The 21,013-nt window shown below is 33.3% G+C and overlaps 2 protein-coding genes across 3 annotated transcripts; one reads left to right on the top strand and one right to left on the bottom strand.

Annotated features, from left to right (window-relative positions):
• Nucleotides 1-319: 319 nt before the first annotated feature.
• LOC11412439 (squamosa promoter-binding-like protein 1) lies at nucleotides 320-7,330 on the bottom strand. Its single transcript, XM_003591277.4, has 10 exons — nucleotides 6,753-7,330; nucleotides 5,484-5,665; nucleotides 4,047-4,630; nucleotides 3,367-3,441; nucleotides 3,169-3,276; nucleotides 2,948-3,065; nucleotides 2,712-2,853; nucleotides 2,409-2,553; nucleotides 1,435-2,070; nucleotides 320-1,024 (listed from the first exon to the last, which is right to left on the bottom strand). The coding sequence occupies exons 1-10, from the start codon at nucleotides 7,328-7,330 to the stop codon at nucleotides 581-583; spliced, it is 3,012 nt and encodes a 1,003-aa protein (XP_003591325.1). The 3' UTR covers nucleotides 320-580.
• Nucleotides 7,331-17,149: 9,819 nt separating this feature from the next.
• On the top strand, nucleotides 17,150-20,943 carry LOC11412438 (pto-interacting protein 1). 2 transcript variants are annotated; one of them, XM_024783299.2, is made up of 8 exons: nucleotides 17,150-17,448; nucleotides 18,271-18,359; nucleotides 18,581-18,831; nucleotides 18,923-19,049; nucleotides 19,286-19,559; nucleotides 19,821-19,953; nucleotides 20,095-20,181; nucleotides 20,606-20,943. In XM_024783299.2, the coding sequence occupies exons 2-8, from the start codon at nucleotides 18,275-18,277 to the stop codon at nucleotides 20,732-20,734; spliced, it is 1,086 nt and encodes a 361-aa protein (XP_024639067.1). In that variant the 5' UTR covers nucleotides 17,150-17,448; nucleotides 18,271-18,274; the 3' UTR covers nucleotides 20,735-20,943. The 2 variants fall into 2 exon arrangements, with proteins under 2 accessions (XP_024639067.1, XP_024639064.1); XM_024783296.2 differs by having other exon boundaries at nucleotides 17,154-17,448; nucleotides 18,266-18,359; nucleotides 20,606-20,922.
• Nucleotides 20,944-21,013: the final 70 nt, after the last annotated feature.

The raw sequence follows: 21,013 nt of genomic DNA, 5'->3' as shown, positions 1-21,013 counted from the left end.
CTTGGATTTATGATCCAGATTGATACTTTTTCATTGCTTCAACAGTTTGCAAAAACATCCTCGTCCCTCGTTGGACTATTAAGTAATGATCTGCCAGCAACCATGGTCCTTGTAAAGATTGCATGTAATCTGCGTCATTAGATTCAATAAAGTATGGAAAAGTATTGATGGAGCATTGCATTTATTTTGCAGACTGATTGTTTGATTGTAAAGAGTGAATAATGGTTCATAATTTGATAGACGTGACTAGCTACATCCAAAATTGTTATGTTCTAATAAATTAATTCACTTAGTTTTACTCTTCTTAATGACATAGTCATAATTCAAAGGCAGGTATTCCACTGAATATTATATCCAAATATTACAGTACGAAGGATCCTAACAAATTGAGTTTTAACAAAAGAGGTCTTCACATCCATTGTACAAGTATGTCCATAGAAGGATAATAATAATATGTAAATAGCATTTGCACAATTTAGCCAATACAAAGAAAAGAACCAGTCCTAAATCTCGGTCATTTAGTTTATGAACACATCCATACATGACCTATCAAGTTTTATTAGTTGCAAGTCAAAGAACCTTAGCTTGTTCCGAAATCCAATGATTCCCATCTGAAAGGTCGGAACATGTATAGAACTTCGGGTGAGCTCTTAAACAGAAGAGCCACACAAACACAGACTGCTGCTATGGCCACCATAGAGAGCATTGCAGGTCTGTATACCATAGACCTTCCTACTGCAGTTCTACAAGAAATTTTAGTATCACAAAGTTTACAGTTCCCTTGGCTACGTCTTACTTCAGCTTTTCCGATCTCTAAGCTAGTGAATGACTCATTTTGCTTCGGGTTTTTATTGCTCTCTGTCATATTGCTGGGAATCTCAACCACCACATGAGCTGCTCCTTGTGTTTTGTTAATTTTTTTCTGCACTAAGTGAATGTAAGTATAATGGCCACGTAATCGCGCATAATCCTCAGGTGTGGAGCCTGTACTGTCACGGGCATTCTTCCATGCCTCAATTCCCACCTGTAATCAAAATTGTGTTACTGATGCAGTGCTGCTAAGGAACGCGTGATGCACTAGATTACCAAAAAGCCAAACTAAGGTGGGCTGGGGTTATCATTCAGCTATTCACTCAAGACACGGTTCTCTATCTCTATCAAATATGTGAAGTCAAACAATATCAGTGACCAAAGTAGTTTGGCAGGTCAACCTGCTATATGATTGGTACCAATAAAATTTATAAGCAATTCAAATGTCACTAGCAGTATAGTGTGGAATTGTACCAGTTAAAAGCAGGACTCCGATATGATGACTCAAAATAAACAAGAGTTAAATGCAACTTTGTGTGTGTGTGTGTGTGACAAGAAAATCTCCAAAATATTAGAAGAAATTGATTTTTATAGTGATATAAGTTAAGGTGGCAGGAATTTTACCATGCAAGGATCATTAGTCAGAGCATCCAGTACATCCTCGGAACCATCTTTTCCCGCTGCTATATGAAGTGGTGTCAAACCGGCAGGACCAACAGCATCAGGTCTAAACAAGTAGCTATGATTCTTTCCACCAACAAGCGCCTTGTCTTCGGGTCCTAGTTCATCAGATGTATTGTCAGGAACATATCGCAAAAGCAGCTCCACTAACTGTTTGCTATTTCTCCTTACAGCTCTGTGAAGAAGACCCATCTCTGAAAGTGCTTGATACAATGTAGGGTGATCTCCTTTATTCACAGTTTCATCAAGGAGTAGGTTCAGCAGTTTTTTCACCACTGCACACCAATCATGGTCCATTGAAAACTCCATAAGCCACGTGAACCGTTGTAATGGAAAGAGATCTACACCAGAGTTCAAGTTAACCATCCTATATTTCAATTGGCTTCTGTGAAGAAGCCAGCCCATTTCATGAATGAAATCCATAGCTTGACTTTTGGCTTTAATTTTTCCAGTCCCTTCAATATCTGGATCAGTTTCACTTGATTCTAGTAGAGGTTCAAGCACACGGATCTCTGTGCAAACATCCTCTTCTGCCACTATGAAAGGAAAGAAGCTGCTACTCAAACCCTGGTCCTCAATCTAGCAAATCAAAAAATGAAGTAGAAAGCTATAGCTCAGTCATGTAGCATTAAGATAGAAGTGCTTATCTTCAGTAAAAAAAATATAACACACTGGAAAATGGATGCATTCAACATAAAAGACAGCTTATGAGTTAGGATATAATTAACACTCAACAGTAATCAGCGTGTTTGAATGTAGCATAAAAGTAAAAATCAGGAAAAAGATGAATTTGCTTATCCCCCTTCTCATTGAGTAATAACTAGCATGTAATTTAAAAAAAAAAAAAAAAAAAAAACTAGCATGTAACCCCTGACTGCTTTTTTCTGTTGACAATTTGTGAGTGAAGAAAAAAGCACCTCGATAAATCCTCTTCCATTTGACACAGGTACAGAACATGAAAATTGGATGCACTGAAGTTCATCAAGCTCCTCGGAGTATTGATCCGTTGACTCATGAGCATCTTCACAGACCAGATATTTTCCTTCTAAAGCACACATTAACCTAAGGACAAGTTTGAGGGTCATATAAAACACTAGTCCAACAAAAAAAATACATATGTTCAAACAAAATCCAGTAGGTCCAAGTCACTTAAAAAGTTTGCATTTAATTTAACTACCAACATGCAAAGGATTCACAAGTCAGAAAGCAACAGAGATTACCTTGTGGCAGGGCGCATCAGGTTGACACCTTTAACAGAAAATTGAGCTCTCTTTGATGCCGGTACAGCAATTGGACTAACAGTCCAAATTTTGCTATAATTGTTGCTTCGGAAAGGTAGTGATGTATCTATGACAACTTGACCTGCACCATAAAAAAAGCAGTAAGAAAGAAAAGATAAATATTTGACTTATGTCATCTAGACCATAAGAATAACAACATAGACGTGAGAAGAGACCATTGAAAATGAATGCCATTTGATGTTGCACTCTGATATGAACCCATCCAGTTTTCCAAAACGTATCATCTGAGACATCCAGTAGCTTAATCAAACTGGAGGTCAGATCACAGCAAAGCTGTAAAAAAGCAGTAAAGTCGTGTAAGGTGAGGATTGCCGTACGGTAGCAGAAATAACTGCCAATATATAAAGGTTGATAGCTTTAGAAGGAAAAAGCTTACTTCCTCCCACACAGCCTCAGCCTGACGCAGATATATGGTCAAAACAATACAACCAGGGCGTATGTAGCTCTCAATATCAGTAGGACTCTGGGATAACCAATCTAGAATCTGCCAATTGAAACCCTTAATGTGATTAAATTTCAAAAGAAAAAAATGAGAAGTTGCTTGTAGTTGCTTATAGTCGAAAGCTTGAAGTACCTGTGCTCTAAGTACAAGAGGAAATTCATTTGGCTCTTTCCCGAAGAGTTTAAAAACAATTCGGTCTGTGCGACTCTGAATGGAGGAAACAAAAAATTAAATGTTAAATAACAGTAATCACAAATTCTTAAACATGAAAATATTTAATTTAAAAAGTATTCCTCAACAGCCATGGTTAGAAATGAGGAAATGATCACCAATACTTATTGGTTTATTCTGTTCTGCTTTCCACCAAATCCTATTTCATTTTACTGTTTTGGCAGGCGGTTTGAGTTTGATCAAACATTAAACGGAACAAGTGCTGGAATTTCAAAAAACTAATAGAAGAAATAGAGCAAGTTGTAGAAAAGAAAGCATATAAATCATGCAAACAAGGCAATTGAAGGCCTGAGTCATGTTGCTTGTTAGTCGTTACAGTCACGGCAAAAAGGTGGGCGCCACAAAACATGTAAAACACCTCAACTTCATCGGTAAGTTAAAGTTAAAGAACCAGCAAATATCACACATTGCCTTAACATATGACTGACTTATGAGGGTTACCGAAAACATCCTCTGTCCATAAATGAAGTCGAATAATCTTAATCATGGGTACGTGTTTTTCACTTCCATTTGAGTGCAAAGATGGTACAGAAAAGTCAAGTAAAATAGCCAATTCAAAATAGTAAATTAAACAAACAGACCTGGGCTTCTCCGCTAGAACTAGAAGGGGACTGGGCAGATGCAGAATCTGAATTTCCACTTGTTTGAGCTGGACTTGACTGATGAGAATCTTGTTGTGTCCAAGGGTAGTCAACAGAGCTAGTAGCAAGATTTGTAGAGACGGGCAGTCTTTCTAGATCTTCTGTGCCATCATCTGAGTCAACGTATATGTCATTCAAATCAAAATTATTCATCTTTGTTTGTCCACTACTATCTCTTGTTTCCGAGTAAGCCGGAGGACTGTTTGAAATGCTGGGCTTTATTGAAGATATGAGTTGATGATCAGAGGTCCTAACATCATGTGTATGCACCATTTCTTGTTGCATTTGATTCATAGATACAGGTTGATGTTGTGTTATAACAGTTGGAGACCCCTGAGAACCATTGGAGAATAAAGCTGATACCATCCCTGAATTTCTTGAAGAACCCCCTTCTCTCAACAAATTCTCTTGTTCTCGTAAAAGGTTTGACAAGTTCTTGCTCCCTTGTTCATCATTCTGACTTGCAAGACTCCTTAGAAGATGAGTTAATAGATCCTGATCTGTAGGCTGATCTGACCTGTCAGCTATAATTAATTTAAAACGTCAATACCCATCCAAAGAAAACCTCAGTCAAACTCATAACATAAATAGCAATCAAAGGAATAGATGTGAGAACACTCTTACTAAGCAAACATAGATCCCAAATGTCATTATTGCCATATGATGCAATAAATAAGTGCCCCGTTGTTATAAAAATAATCCGTCTCATAAATCATAAGCTTGCAATGTGACATGCAAGATTGACACTTACAAGTGAAATATTTACAATTCCTAAAAATTGATTGCATGTCAATTGCTGAAACATGCGTATTCTAAAAAGGAAGAGAACACAAATTATTGTATTGTCATGTATTTTAACCATTTTCAACATAAGTTCCCATTAATATTGTAACCTCCATATCCTTCTTTAGAGGCCAGTGGTTGATCTCTCAGACCAATTTAATGCCAACGTAATAAAAAGACGAAGACATCTTGTGTTAGTTTTAGAAAATTTCAAGACTAAGATGAATTTATGAAATTCTTTAATAATTTGATGACATCAAAGTTCCTTTGTGTTTTATGCCTAATTGCCATATATACAAGCAGTAGACTATATAAAATGTTGTGAAAACCGAGAGTCTAAGCAAGATCGGGAGAGGGTTGAAAGATTAGGTTAAAGATTAAATTTATATAATAGTGCATGTCTTGCCAGTTAAAAATACAACTGCGATAACCAGATTTATAACTAAGCAAACTAACATCCTGTAGCTACCAAAGGATCAGTTATGTACAGGAAGAAATAACTTAAATTAATACGATGACTTTCCACATTTCAAACCAATTCCTCTAGGCTATAGTTGCAAAGATAATTATTTAAAGAAATATAGAAAAACTCACAATGCATATTTGAAAGTATCTTCAATAAACTAATCAACAGATAACTACTAGTCTGATCATCATTTGTTGGACTTCCATTAGGAACAGCTTCTTGATTTGTTTTCCTTCTACGTTTGTTATGGCCAGCCAAGCGTCTTCGACAGCTTCTCTTTCCTTCATCGAACTCTTCAAGTATGTGAAACCTGTTGATGGGGTAAAAGAATGTCAAGCAATAGTGTTATTTACATCAAACACTTGCATAAAAGATTTTTTTTAGAGGAATCCTACATAAAAGTTAATACAAAGTTATTGAATAAAGGAGTACTAATAGAAATCCATCATGATATTAGGCAGTATTGAGATATAGTTTTCAATTTTCAGCTAACTTGTTAATCACAGATGGCGGCCCATAGCGCCAAACCTATAAAGTGCTATAGCGGATAGCGGGATGACCGTTGTTACAAAGACTTGTGTACAACGTAAATTATAAGTCGCTTTGGAAAAAAAAAATTGTCCTAAATTATACGTCGCTTTACAATACCAATGAAACATTAATGTTACTTTTCCTATTATATTTTAACTATTTATTACTCTCTCTCTTTCACATATAAAATTAATTACACGGCCAAAAGTCAGATAATTTGGGACAGAGGGAGTAATTATTGTCAACTATGTAATTTCCCAACAAAATCAGGTTATAAATGTAATCTAAATATAATTAGAATTAAAAAAATAAAGAAGGATAACAAAGACTTAGACAGAATTAAATTAAATTTAGTTTTTTTAACTTGCTTAAATTTAATTTAATTAAAAAACAAAAGAGTTTGGAACTGTGGGTCGTGACTCGTGAGGCCAATATGGGAGAGGAATTGCACATGTTTGGCCGAGTTAGACAAACCCAAATTTTGCACTAGGGGTGCATGCGTAGGCTGTGACAGGTAAAAGCCCTAATTTTACACTGATTATTCAATAGCGAGCATAGTTTGTATGTCGGTGTTGCATGTGCAATGAGATCAGTTAATTATATAGAGATCTCACATGGCATATTGCAGGAGCGGGGAGGGGGAGGCGGAGGAATCATGTCGTGTGCAAGAGAGCGAGGCCCTTTCTTCTAAACCCGACCCACTACACTATTCCGCTATCATGGCGCCATGGACAACATAGATTTTCAGATATTGATTACATTTTGGAGCGGTAATTAATTAACAACAATAGCATTTATTTCCTATACACACATAACTATCAACCAAAGCAAAAACATAAAGCAATCAATCAGAGGAAATTAATTACCTACTACACTGTTGACAAAACCTCTGCATTGCATTTCCCACAAGAGCCCTACTAGCCTTAGAATGCATCTCACAAACTTTATGACGTCTGTGATAATCCTTGCCTCTACTCAGATCTGCACCACAGTCTTCAACCTGACAAACAGCTCGATTCGAAGTTCCTCCAGCTCCTCTACTCTTTTTTCCGTCCCTTTCCACCACCGGTGAAACATGTCCTGCAAGATTTAAGCTGAGTGCACCAGCTTTATCATTCAAACCATCATCTTCCAGCACAATAACTCTCCTTTTCTTCTCGCCTTCCTTATTCCCTTTCTCAAGATCTCCTTCCTCAGAGCATGAAGAAGACGTATTGGACGAACCTCCAACCACCGGGATCCCAGACCCGAGTGGGAAAAATTGTTGTCCCACTCGCAAACTCTCGGCCTGCACCTGATTCACACGGCTAGCTATAAACAAATCACCATCCCATCTCCAATCATTCAAATTCCACTCTCTTGACCTCTTCCCCATCCCACTCAAATCAGATGAACCACCAACACCATAAAAATGATAATTTTCAGCACCCAATCTTTCCCCCATGATCACAATTCACAATTAAGGTATCTCAATCTAATTATTACTCCTCAACACAAATAATTAACCCTAAATTTAGCTTAAAAACAAAATTAATGAATTAATTAAAATACAAATCAAAGTGATTAAGCCTTAATTCATCCCCAACAATCCAAAAAGAGCACACGGACACAACCATGGTTCCAATTAAGAGCAATCCACATAATCAAGTACAACAGTACAAGCAACTAATCATGAACTCTTCCAATTTTACAAATCAACAATTATGTAACAGAAAAAACTAGCTGAGCTCAAAGTAGTACTAAAAAACAAGCTTTTCCAAAAAAAAAAACGTAAAAATTTATGAAAACGGGAAGTGTTGAACTGAGAGAGGTGTACGTCAGAGAGGTGGGGTTGGAAAGAAAGTAGATCGGCGGCAAGTGTGGCACGCAAATGGACAAGAGGTTCTGTGGATGGAAACGGCGTTATTGTTGATGATGATGACGAAGAAGAATTACGGTTGAAATGATATTTTATTGTTGTTTTTTGTTTTGGGAGAAACAACGGTGTGATGGTATATTCTGTTATGGAACACTACTTACATGATAGATAGATACATACATAGATACACAAATTATTAAAACAATAAAAAAAAAAATAGTATTTATAGATCAAATACTATGTTAATATTGTTAAAGAAAACAAATGTCCTCGTGAGCTTAACAAATAAAGTTAATAAAGCAAATCAAGTTAATTTTATATTAACAAGAACATTATTTATTAGAGGTTTACTGCGAAATTTTAAGATAATTTTACTATATTTGATAACGAAATATAATGCGTGAGGAATTAGATTTGGTTGAATTCATATTGAGTTTTTTTTATATGGGTAAATGTGAGAAAGAAATTTGATAGATAATCTATAATTTTACTAGGGGAGTAGGGAGACTGTTAAACATATTCTAATGAGAAAACCAAACATACACTTAAAATATAATAAGTCTAAAGTAGAGGTAGGTATGGGGAACAGTACACCCCACCGGCCTCAAAGTGGTGGGCCAGTAGCACACACTGCGTGTCTTTCGCCCTTTACCTTATGGGATGAGATGAGGACCCAAAAGAAGATGCCATTTGTTGACGTAGATCCACACATCACTCATCTTACACTGCTAAATTCTCTGTACCAAATTGCTTATATTACTCACTCACACCGCGTTTCGTTAAGTAAACGTCACATTCCTCCACTTCCTTCTTTCCTCTAAAGTTCTGTTTTTTCCCCCTTATCACCACATGTCATTTGCCAACCTTAAGCCAACCACGTGTGACCACAAAACGACAACCTCACTTTTACTCTCATTATTATGATGATTGTAACTATGATTATGATGATGATATGACCTATGAATATATATTATCACTCCTTTTCATCACAGGTTGTGTAATCTGATATGAAATTGTATTAGGTGACATGTAAATCTTAGTTATTGAGAGTAATGTGTTCCTAATACTACGTCTACTGTTTTTTTATGGAAGTTTTAATTTTCCTAATCTACTTCTTTAATAAAGCTTCTCTCTCTTCATTATATCATTATTAGCAATCTTTCACATGCATTGATACTATACTTACCGTCCCATGCTCGTCGTCGACACTACTTTTACATAACAGACAATCACAGTCTCTCTGGATTGGTCTTCCATTGAAGAGACAAAAATAACACAAACAAGACAAGTATATATTTTTTAGTTGGTCATAAGACAAAACATAAATATTAATCACTTAGACAATATAGACATACATACATAAAATATATAGTAGATCATTTAAATATTTTGATAAAAAAGAAAATTGATACCATTTTTTTTAATGGGACTAAATGTTTTAAGTTTGGACTTGTAATCACACAAATATTGCTCATATAACGTCTTTATGTGAATTTTGTTTTCTCTTTTTACCTCAATTTTTATGTAACTCCATATAAGGCATTGTCTTAAAAACTTGACCAAAGATCGAACTAATGTGACTTCCGATTCAACCGGTTGATCAATTGTGGTTGAATCAAATTATAAATAAATAATAGATAAACAAGGATGTATTGAATAAATAAGAGTTACAAAAATACTATTACTTTTTTCCGCCCAACTAACTTCTCAAGCTCCTTCGAATTTTTCCCTCGTTCGAATTATGTGTTAGTTAGAATTTTTGTTATTTTTAATATATTTTATTTGGGCTTCTTCAAAAATAATATATGGATCAAACTTATAAACCATTTATATATTACTGGATCAAGAATCTTTATTGAAGTAATTGAGTGTATATGATCAGGCTGTTTTAGAGCCATGATATTTCCAAATGAAGGGTGGAAGAGAAAAAAAACATTAATTTGGAGCTTGGTTTTTATTTTATTTTTTATTTTAGAGGAAGCTTGGTTTTTACTATTCCTATTTTTTTTCCTTCACATATATGGTTCTCAACTTGGTATTAAAATATTCTAGATATCAAAATTGTCAATATGTTGATTATTGTAGTGCCTTTGTTTCAAGTTATTTTTGTAGATTTATGGGAATAGATTGATAGAAACATGTATTATTATGTTTTTTACAAGTTTAGTAAATTTTATTCTTGTGTATAAAATATTTAAGGGAATAGAAAAATTTCCCTCTTCTAAATAGGAATAAAGTTCCCACGAAGTTAAAAATAAATTTATGTATAACTACCTCCATGTTATAAAGGTTCCATAAATATTATAATTATATAACCAAATATTTTTTTAATTAAACTTCAACCAAATACCCCTTGGATTGCTCATAATCATAAGATGGGAATTTTTTACATCTGCGCAGACTATTCAGTTCATCATAGGAAGAAGATTTTTGTTGGAGCTTAAAGCTCTGAGAAAAGGTAGGTTATGCAAACTGAAGTGCATATTGAAATATTGGGCTGATGAGTTTTTTTTTTGTTGGACTTCAATGTTGGGCATATCTTAAGTTTGTGAAGAGGAATTATGTTAGCATAATGGGTGGTGTTAGCATCGGTTCGGTTCGTCGATTCTTTGAATCTCAAAATCAAAAATCAAGAACTAAAAATTAGTTCTCTTTACATCGGATTGGTTTTAAACCGAATCAGAGAATGTCTAATACTTTTTCGGTTTGAATTTTTTATTTAAGTGGTTTTATCCAAACCGGTTACACCCCTATTAACAATAATGACACTACAATTACAGTTCCAATAGCAATTTCTCTTGAGCTCCTCATCACATCACAAGATAAATGACAGGAGAAAAAACTTTGGTGCCTGATTGCAATGAAGATCACTAAAAAAAAATGAAAACGGGATAACTTTTTTAGTGTCAACTATAATAACAATACCTAAGACAGTAAGAGTGTAAGACAACCTTCGACCATCTCGTATGGAGGAGTCTTCAACTTTTTAGGGTTAATAGTGTTTTTCACCCCAGTAATATATATCATTTTTGGTTTTCGTCCCTATAAAATTTTCGGTTTGATTTTTACCCTCGTAAAATCTTTATTTTCCGGAAAACACCCTTAATAGGGCATTCAAAAACCAAAATTTCTTGAAAAAAAAATCTGAAAATGGCCTATTAGGGGTGTTTTCCGAAAAATAAAAATTTTACGAGGCTGCAAATCAAACCGAAAATTTTATAGGGGCGAAAACCGAAAATGACATATATTACAGGGGTGAAAAACATCATTAACCCTTTTTAAGACTTGGTACATATTATGTATCCCCATTGGAGAGAAAGTTGTTGGACCACAATCTTAAGTGGGATCCACAATTCTTTAATATTAAAAATTAAAATGTAATGATATAAAGTTATTGATAATTGATTAGTGGGTCCATTTAAAAAATTTGTGTGAGATGCTTGATTGAAGGGATTGAGTACTTATTAGATATTACTATTAAAAATTTTATAAATGAGTGATGTGTATCCATTTAAATATTAAAAAAAAAGTGTGTCTCTATTCTGGATGATCTTAGAGTGAAATATCAATCTTTTTTATGCCCCTTTACTTCATTAATCATCCTATTTTTTTAGAAACCTAATGAAAAGATCCTTATATATTCGATTTGTGATTTATTTTTTTTATTTAATTCAATGACACCAAGTTTACAAATACATTGAGATATTCTAAAAGATCATGGAAGCATATATAATAAAACAGAGAGCAAGGAAAGTTGAAGGAAAAAAAACACTGAGAAATTTGTGCTACAAAAGCTTGAAGTACGGATTTCATTTCATTGATAACAAAGTGCAGGCTTATATAGCCCTTTACACAAAGAGATAACCAACGCTTAGCATAATAATCCTAAAACGTGGTAGCATACTAGACTAGACTAAAAGAGAATGGTAGTAATTAACCTAACCCTAATAAGCAACTAGGTAGGAGATTATTGTAATGGAACTGCATGCGCACGTTTCAATCGTCATTCAAAAATCCGAATCAAGCAGCAGGCGGCATCAGTATGGGAAACTCAAGGTCAGCAAAGGCCCTTTGACGGAGCGGTGGCTGTTGTTTCGAAACCTGGTTTCCACCGTTAGGGTCGGTGTTGGAATTGTTGAAAGTGGGAAGATTGTGAAAAACTCTAGGGTTAAGGTTCTGTGAGTTGATTTTATCCATGATTGAATTGAACCAACCAACAAGAGAACGAAAGAGGGAGATACAAAACAACAATTTGTATTGAGGGATGATGATTTGGGTTTGGGTGGATGGCTATATATAAATATCCATAGCATTCATTCATTAATAGTGGACACTCAATCACTACATCAAATCCGTCCTAAAATCAATCAATAATATCACGGTTCATAAATAATATCCTAATTTTCCGATCGAACATCTTTTCTGCGGATCTTTTTTTCCTATACTATCCATATAGTAGTTCCCTGAATTTCTACATGAAGAATGCTTGTCGGTTCCATGGGTCATATATGGGGCATATCAAGTGAGAATGATATGTTTATATGAGAATGGTAAGAATAAATATCATCCTTTTGATCAAAAGCTTCATTTTAAACAACACATGTATCTAACGATACTTGATTGATTTCCTGAACCTAGTCATCTTCTCCAACCTTACTATCAATTTTCGCTACTGTGATTCTAGTAACATGTTTGAATCATCAACCTTAACATTCATCTTCGTAACTCGCCATCTCTCTCAATCCGACATAACTCTCTCACTCTCGCGTCTCTCTTTAAAGTCAAATCGAGATCTGCCGATGACAACGGCGATGCCGGCGAAACATTAACAGGGATGGTTGAGGCAACATTCTTCGATCTCGGCCGCCATCGTCATCTGTACTCTTCGATTGTCAAATAAAAACGTGAAAATAGATTTGGCCTGACTTCTATGATTTGTTTTTGTCATGTATTGTTACAGATTATTTATTTAGATATTTCTGAATTTTAAAATGAGCTTAAAAAACAAAACAAGTCACTAGAGAGAGATGAAAATTGCACAGGACTTTAGATAAGAAAAACACAACAAAGAGAAAAGTCTTCCTTCGAGAAACAAACAGAAAAGTTCTTAACTAAAGAAAAGTTACTTGAAGATTAGTAAACATATATATTTGCTCAAAAAACAACACTGAAAAGTTTTACTTGAAGATTAGTAAACATATTAGCATAGGTATATTATATTTGGGGTACAGTTTATTGGATATTTAGTAAACTTTTTTTTTTTTTTAGCAAAAGTAAAGTTAATTCATTTCATTCACAATTAAAGGGTATAAAGTAGTCGGTACATCACAAAAAATATGGGGGCTATAGTTGGGTAAAGATGCTCTAGCAATACTATGAGCAACTTTATTATCTTGCCTCCTAACATATGACACATCAAAGTCATTTCTAGAAACTAAGAGACTTCTACAATGAGAAACAAAGTCACCAAACTCGTTAGCAAGAGTGAAGGTTGTGTGGAACGCATCAGATAAAACTTTGAAATCAATTTCGAACAGTATTACCAGAAACACCATAAACTTGTCTTATTAATTTTTATTTTTATTTTTTTAGGGGAAACTTGTCTTATTAATGTTTTTTTTTTTTTGTACAAAAGAGAACCTGAGGCCTCTTGTCTTATTAATGTTAATATACAATAACCGTGATATTTAAACACCCCACTCTTTGATATACCCATTCAACATCCTATTTTGTCTTTATTTTTCTCATCTTATCACATCATTAATCTATCACATTTATCACATCATCAATTTATCATATCTCTTTTTTCTCTCTTCATTTCAAGGTTATACACCACATGAGGTGTAGACTAAACCCTCTGTGTAGCCTATGTAAAAGTAACTTCACTTGGTTCCTTCCTTTTAGCATAGTTACTTCTTCAACCTTTAACATAAGACTGCGCTTTCCGTTTCTTCAAATTTAAAAAGGATTATTTATCAATATTTTTTAGAACATTAATAAATGAGTCTTATTAACTAGTGTATCTAGAGCATTTTTTAAACATTCATAATAAAGAAATTATTATTTAAAAAAAGTAAAACTTCAATTTCCAATGCAATAAATGCACAAAATTTAATACAATATTACGACTTTAAATGCTTAAAGAGTGTTCTGGAGGATTAGTTAGCATTTCCCTTAATAAATATGCATAATACATTGAAAGTCAAATGAAGTGACCTTACTTCTATCTTTAGAACTACAATTAGGGGGAAGGATCCTCTTATGTGATATGAAGGTTCATTAAAATCTCCACCATCCAATGATATTGATAAAAAAAGAAAAAAGAGAATAAGGAAGGTTTTGAAGGTTGAGATTGAAAAACGTGAGAAGAAAAGAGAGAAAAAATTGAGAGAAATCTTTCCGCTACAATTAGTAAGTAAACGGACCTTAAAAACTGTATCTAAATTAAATATTAAATTTTTGATCAACATTTAATATAAGTGCTCATTCCCGCACAAAAGATCCCCTCATAAATCGAATGCTCTATTTCTTTTAGAAAATGGTCTTGTTAACCCGTGTTCCTAGGACAATAGTTAAGTAATTTATAAATAGATTGTTACTATCTCTGTTCCTTTTTAACTGTCACTTTTTGACATTTTACACAAACTAAGACACTCAATAAATGTTACTTTTTCTTATACAATAATTTATACTTTTACTATAATAACCTTAGTCATTTAATATCTTATTTCATATATTTCTCTCTCCATAATAAATAACTAAGGGTAATGTTGGTAAAACAATATTTATTGTTGCATTGAACTTTGAAAGTGACAGTTAAATAGGAACGAAAAGTTTCTCCAAAAATGACACTTTAAAAAGGAACAGAGGGAGTACTATTTTTTAAAATATAAGATATCACTTTTGATTAAGTAATGATTAGACAACTTTTTTATTAAAACTTACTTGTTTTGGATACTTAACCAATGCCCCTACTAGTACACTAGTTAGCATTCTCCTTTAAAAATTTATAGAAGATCTGAATCGCACTTTATCCCCTCTAATTCTATAGTGATTTTAGAATTTTTATTTTTTTTGTCAAGTAGTTTAGTGGTTAGATCACACATTTTTCAAATGTGAAGAAGTAGAGAATTCGAGGTTCAAACATTAGGCGAATAATATTCCTTGTAGCTACCAACTAAGCTACACTTTCTATTCTAAATAAAAAGAGTAGAATTCTTTAAGAAAAAATAAGATGAATATTCTTTAAGAGCAGCATTCTTTAAGAAAAAAATAAGAGGAATATTCTTTAATGTTGTCTCTCTTGTACTAATATTTTGTTAAATGAAATTCACAGAGATTTTCTTATTCATGGAAATGAATCTCAAATAAAGTGATAAAGATTTGACTAATTAAGAGAGAAAAATATTAAAGTCTTATTTATGGAAATGAATCTCAAATAAATGATGAAGATTTGACTCACTTGTAAGAGAAAAAAATATATTAAAGTAAGTGTTTTTATTATTCTTATCTCGGCACAACTTATTTATTTTTTTGTGCAATTATTCTTCTTATCTTCAAAACACCATGGCTCTGTTTGGTAAAAATTGCGGATAACTGATAACTTATAGCTGATGACTGATGACTGATGACTTATAGCTGATAAGCTAGTTGAAGTGTTTGGTAAAATTAGCAGTTCAATCAACTGATACGCATAAAATGACATGAAAAGATATTTTTAATTTATAATAAAATTGGCATCTATTAATAGTTAAGTATTTGAAATTTGGTAATTTAAATTTATTTAATATATCTTTTATATAATAGTTAAATATATCTTTATTTTATATTTCAGTGTTTATTTTCATTCCATTATACCTTATAAAACAAAAAAAAACATAATGATAAAATATAAAAAGTAAAATGTTCAAAATTTTTACATCTTTGTAAACGAAAAAATCTTTACACTATACAATAAAAACCACTTTTTTTCTTTCTTTCTATATTATACTAATCTTAAAGTACCTTTATAATAGTGAATTGGTGTGATAAAATAACAATTGTTTTAGAGAAAAATAACAACTTTTATTGATTATGTATAAAACTATTTTATACAAATAATTTTTTTTTTATCAAAATAGCACTTCCTCCAGCCTTAGATATTAGTATATTTAAAAAAAAAATGTTACCAGTGCCCACGGAGCACTAGTTAAGAAATTATAATTTTTTTTATTTTTTTTTTAAATTGTGTATTTTACTTTTTAAAATTTAAAGAAGTGTCGCTTTTAATGTTGACTCCCCTAATTCAAGCATCCATACAAAATGCATTTAATATTTTTTTCTTGACACACCCTCGTTAATTTCTTTTTAAGGAAATCTAATTAATACTACTAACATATTTTAAAAATAAATTAAATACGCATATAAAATAGTAAATATTATATTAATTACACCACACCCTTTTGTCATTCCTAAAAAAAACTACACCCTTAATCATTACTATAAACAAAAATCTAAATTTTATATGGGAAATGCTAACCGGTGCCCCCGGGGCACTGGTTAAGGATAATAAAAAGGGAAATTATATGTTAATTATTGCATTGAAAATTGTTTAATTAATCCATAAATAAGTCAACAAAACTTCCTTTTATGGTAAGAATTTTCTTTTTTTGCATGCTTAACCAGTGCCCCGGAGGCACCGGTTAGCATGACCCATTTTATATTTATTTAATTAATGAAGTATATGGTTTATATTATAGACCGCATATATTATTTAATTCAATGAATAAATCTAAAATATTAATTTTTATTTATAATAATGACATGATGATTTACTAATCTTTCCCTAAAAAAAGGATAATGTACTAATTTTTTTTTTTTGAGCGTACTAATTTTTTTAGGATCTTGTTAACTAGTGCACCGAGACACTACTTAAGGAAATAAAAAAGAAATATTTGCATTAAAAACATCATTATTTACACTTTTTAAACTTTGACTATACAAATTCAAAAGTATTTATATTATGTTTGGTTTTCTTAACCAGTGATCTGAGTTAATATTTTCCATTTTTTCAATATGTGTGATTTTGGTGAGAGACTTATGATAAGGGATGGAGGGAGTATTTTTATAGAGTAATGATACATAGACATCCATTATTTCCATACACCCTTGTACACCCCATATATTAGGAAGAGAGAAGATGAGAGAAAAGAGAAAGTGTGCTTGTACGGGGTCCACGTGACTACGTGTCAGATTTTTGTGTGGGTGTCAAAGGGTGTATTGCCACCTAAAGGTGTTTATGTATCATTACTCTTTTTATAAGATGAAAAAGTGTATCGGCGTCGAGTCGACGGTGTGTATGTACTCGCATAAGTCAAATCTTGTTAGCGAATCTAAGTGCAGAACACGTAAAAGAAGAGAAAAAACGTCTAAATTATCCTTATTAAATTAGCGAGATATTAGTTGTAAGAAAAAAAAATATCCTTCCATACTACTACTGCTGTAACACACAATTAAATTATTTTATCACAACAATCAATCATAGTTGTGTTTCCAACTCAAAGCGAGTCAAAAGCTTTGCTGGTTCTTTCCTTTATTCTACGCACCCTTTCTGCTTATCCTACGCTTCATTCACCCTTTTCGTAGTATCAAATCCTTTTATACTCTCACTATCCACCTCTTCATCACAATCAACACAACAATTTCGCTCTCTCGTTTCATTTTCGGTAAAGTTCTTAACGATCTATTATAATTTTCATTTTCAACTACTTTACCTTTTGCTTCTGCTTATTACAAAAATCTACATGTGATTGAATTTCTTAGGTTAATACTTTTTTCATGGATGAACATTTTTTTGCAGCTAAATTGATTTTGCTTTAGATCGATCTGTAACTACTTTCTTGAATTTTGATAGAATATTTGTGTGATTGTTGTAAATTGATTGGATCCGCTTTCATCAGCTTCACTTGATTGATATTTGAGTTTTGTGTAACGCTGTCGAATTTTCATGCATCATTTGCTGGAGTTTGTTGTTCAAGGATAATTATGTTATCTAAATAGTTTAGAATTGCATTTCATTTTTAATTTTGATAACATTGATTTACGAGATGTAGGCAATTATCGCAAATTTTAGCTAATATAATATGTAAATAGTGGAAGCTTCCTATGAAGTACATATACAAACACTTCTGATGAAAGGCGTGTGTGGTGTCTGACACCAACACAACACACGTGATTATGTTCAATTAATTCATTTTAAAGAAAAATATAATTCTGGTGTGGATGTGTCTGTGTTAGTGCTTCATATGTTGACGACAATAATAATTTGAGAAAATGTAATCATTGAACGTAGTTGCATATGTCGGTGTTGTGTAGTAACTCATGTGAGACACTGGACATGTCTTCCATCACTAGGATGTATCTATTTTCTTGCAATGTGAATCTACATGGAAGTGTTATTTTTTTCGAATGTACTATATCTTCAAGCTTAAAAGTGAATTATTGTTAGTATGATCTGACTGGCTTATAAATTGGTTTTATTAGGAAAGAATCATGAGTTGTTTCGGCTGTTGCGAAGAGGATGAGTTTCACAAGGCTGCTGAAAGTGGTGGGCCATATGTTGTAAAAAACCCAGCAGGTAACTTCACTCATATAGCCTAAAGGAGTGCATCAGGGATAATATATATAGTTTGCAATATATAATAATTCATGCTTTTTTTGTGCTATTTCTATTTGGACTGAATTGGACCATAATATATGACTGGGATGCTGTTTACGACACTTTACTGGGTTAGTTTGTTTTATTATATTACCTGATTTCAATTCGATGAAAGTATTATGATAAATTTCATTTTGCAGGGAATGATGGAAATTATCATGCTTCTGATACTGCAAAGCAGGGAGCTCAGACTGTTAAAGTGCAGCCCATTGAAGTTCCTGAGATACAGGCAGATGAACTGAAAGAAGTTACGGATAACTTTGGACAAGATTCTCTTATTGGAGAGGGATCCTATGGAAGAGTATATTACGGAGTTCTTAAAAGTGGACAGGCTGCGGCAATCAAGAAGTTAGATGCCAGTAAACAGCCTGATGAGGAATTCTTGGCCCAGGTATATATGTGTGAAAACCTTGGCTCAGTATTTTATATAGGTCATTGAAGTTATTCCTTTACAGACACCATGTGGTTTTCTATGTTTTCAGGTTTCAATGGTATCAAGGCTGAAACATGATAACTTTGTCCAATTGCTTGGATATTGCGTTGATGGAAACTCCCGTATTCTTGCTTATGAGTTTGCATCTAATGGGTCTCTTCATGACATTTTACATGGTATATGATTTTTCCCTTCATTTGGTCAAGTTTGAAAAGCATCAAAACTGGTAAACAATGATTGATTTTCTTTCTACATTAGAGTAACTGAGAAGATTATGGATTTAACGTTATTTTTTCTTTTTGATGTCTTGACAAGCAATGTCTATTTCATTGAGATCTATATATTAGTTTAGTCTGTATTTTTATTATATTATTATATGTAAATGTTTTCATCATTGTTATTTTACATGTAGGCAGAAAAGGAGTTAAAGGAGCTCAGCCTGGTCCAGTTTTGACATGGGCACAGAGAGTAAAAATTGCTGTAGGGGCTGCAAGAGGGCTTGAATACTTGCATGAGAAGGCTGATCCCCATATTATCCACCGGGACATCAAGTCAAGCAATGTGCTAATCTTTGACGATGATGTTGCAAAAATTGCAGATTTTGATTTGTCAAATCAGGCTCCAGACATGGCTGCTCGTCTTCATTCCACCCGTGTCCTTGGAACCTTTGGTTACCATGCACCTGAGTAAGATTTCAAGTTACATATTAGATCGCATACATTGTTTTATCCCTATTGGATGCTACGGGCCCACTTTTTTGAGTGAATGCTGAAGAGTTATTGGAAAAGACATAGAAAATGTCCTGTATGCCACAATTGACTGGATACACATGATGAATTCCCATATATTGTGTTTCTTTATCTCAGTATCAATTTGGGAAAACTTTCTTTTATATTTAGTGTCCTAGATTCAATTACTAAACATTATGTCTACTCTTGTGGATGCAGATATGCAATGACCGGACAGTTGAATGCTAAAAGTGATGTATACAGTTTTGGTGTTGTCCTTCTGGAACTTTTGACTGGAAGAAAACCTGTTGATCATACACTACCACGAGGACAGCAGAGTCTGGTTACTTGGGTACGAATTTATATGCTATATCTTTACACCCCCTCCCCTTCTCCAACAAAAGAAAAAGAAACAGAACCCAAGTTTCTTTATTGTAATCTACTATCCATCCTCCACTGTAAATCCTTGCTGATCACAATTGATATGTTTCAGGCTACACCAAAACTCAGTGAGGATAAAGTCAGGCAGTGTGTTGATACAAGACTAGGAGGAGAATACCCACCAAAAGCTGTTGCCAAGGTGTTTACTCTCTTTAGGATATTTTCTCCCTCATTTTTATTTTATTTGGCCATTTTATATGTTTGGAAGTGTTCCGTTGCTTATATTTTATTTTAATATAATATAAGTTCACTAGACCACGTAATTATTATATTTTGTTTAAATAGTACATACTATGCAAGAGACCGAGGTTTGATTAGTTGAGCAAAGGAAAGACAATTTTTTTTTATCTTATTGTATAGTAGTATGTTCTTAGTTGTTCAGAACCATTAAAGGTATTCATTATGCCAGAGGGAATATGAAAACAACTTAACTGCAGAAACAGTATAGACATTTTTTGTGGAAACCTTTATTGACACCCAGTACAGCTCCTCTTAAAGATAAATTATTGACTTAATTAATATTAAAGTTCTAGTTTAACATCATGATGCTTGGTTGATTACAGATGGCTGCTGTTGCTGCATTGTGTGTGCAATATGAAGCTGATTTCAGACCTAACATGAGCATTGTAGTCAAAGCTCTTCAACCTTTGTTGACTGCCCGAGCGGGACCTGCTGGTGAAACAGCTAATTAATATTTCTTTATCTCTTTCTATATCTGTGAGTATGTTCACTAGTGTGCATGCAAAATATAAGAGACTGCTTCAGAAGCTGGTATTAAATTGGTCGAACAAGGCTTTTTGTCCCAAAGGTTACACTGCATTCATTTGTTCATAATCCATGAGGTTGTTTGAGGTTTCCTTGCTTCCTCTATTCTTTTTAATATTATTTTTCATTCTATTTATCCTTTTTTTGCTGGGATGATTGCCTTTACTATATTCTTAGGAAAAATTACAAGACCAAAATGAGTATAC

Source organism: Medicago truncatula, chromosome 1 (genome assembly GCF_003473485.1).
Source record: "Medicago truncatula cultivar Jemalong A17 chromosome 1, MtrunA17r5.0-ANR, whole genome shotgun sequence".
Classification (NCBI taxonomy): domain Eukaryota; kingdom Viridiplantae; phylum Streptophyta; class Magnoliopsida; order Fabales; family Fabaceae; genus Medicago; species Medicago truncatula.
This window is presented reverse-complemented; position numbering and strand designations above follow the sequence as displayed.

Excerpts from the sequence above, each read along its gene's own strand:
- LOC11412439 (XM_003591277.4), bottom strand. The coding sequence starts at position 7,330 with ATGGGGGAAAGATTGGGTGCTGAAAATTATCATTTTTATGGTGTTGGT. Across the intron at positions 3,066-3,168 it reads CTGAGGCTGTGTGGGAGGAA|CTTTGCTGTGATCTGACCTC; the intron begins GTAAGCTTTTTC and ends GCTTTTTTACAG. Across the intron at positions 2,554-2,711 it reads CTGATGCGCCCTGCCACAAG|GTTAATGTGTGCTTTAGAAG; the intron begins GTAATCTCTGTT and ends ACTTGTCCTTAG.
- LOC11412438 (XM_024783299.2), top strand. The coding sequence starts at position 18,275 with ATGAGTTGTTTCGGCTGTTGCGAAGAGGATGAGTTTCACAAGGCTGCT. Across the intron at positions 18,832-18,922 it reads ATGAGGAATTCTTGGCCCAG|GTTTCAATGGTATCAAGGCT; the intron begins GTATATATGTGT and ends CTATGTTTTCAG. Across the intron at positions 19,050-19,285 it reads TCTTCATGACATTTTACATG|GCAGAAAAGGAGTTAAAGGA; the intron begins GTATATGATTTT and ends TTTTACATGTAG.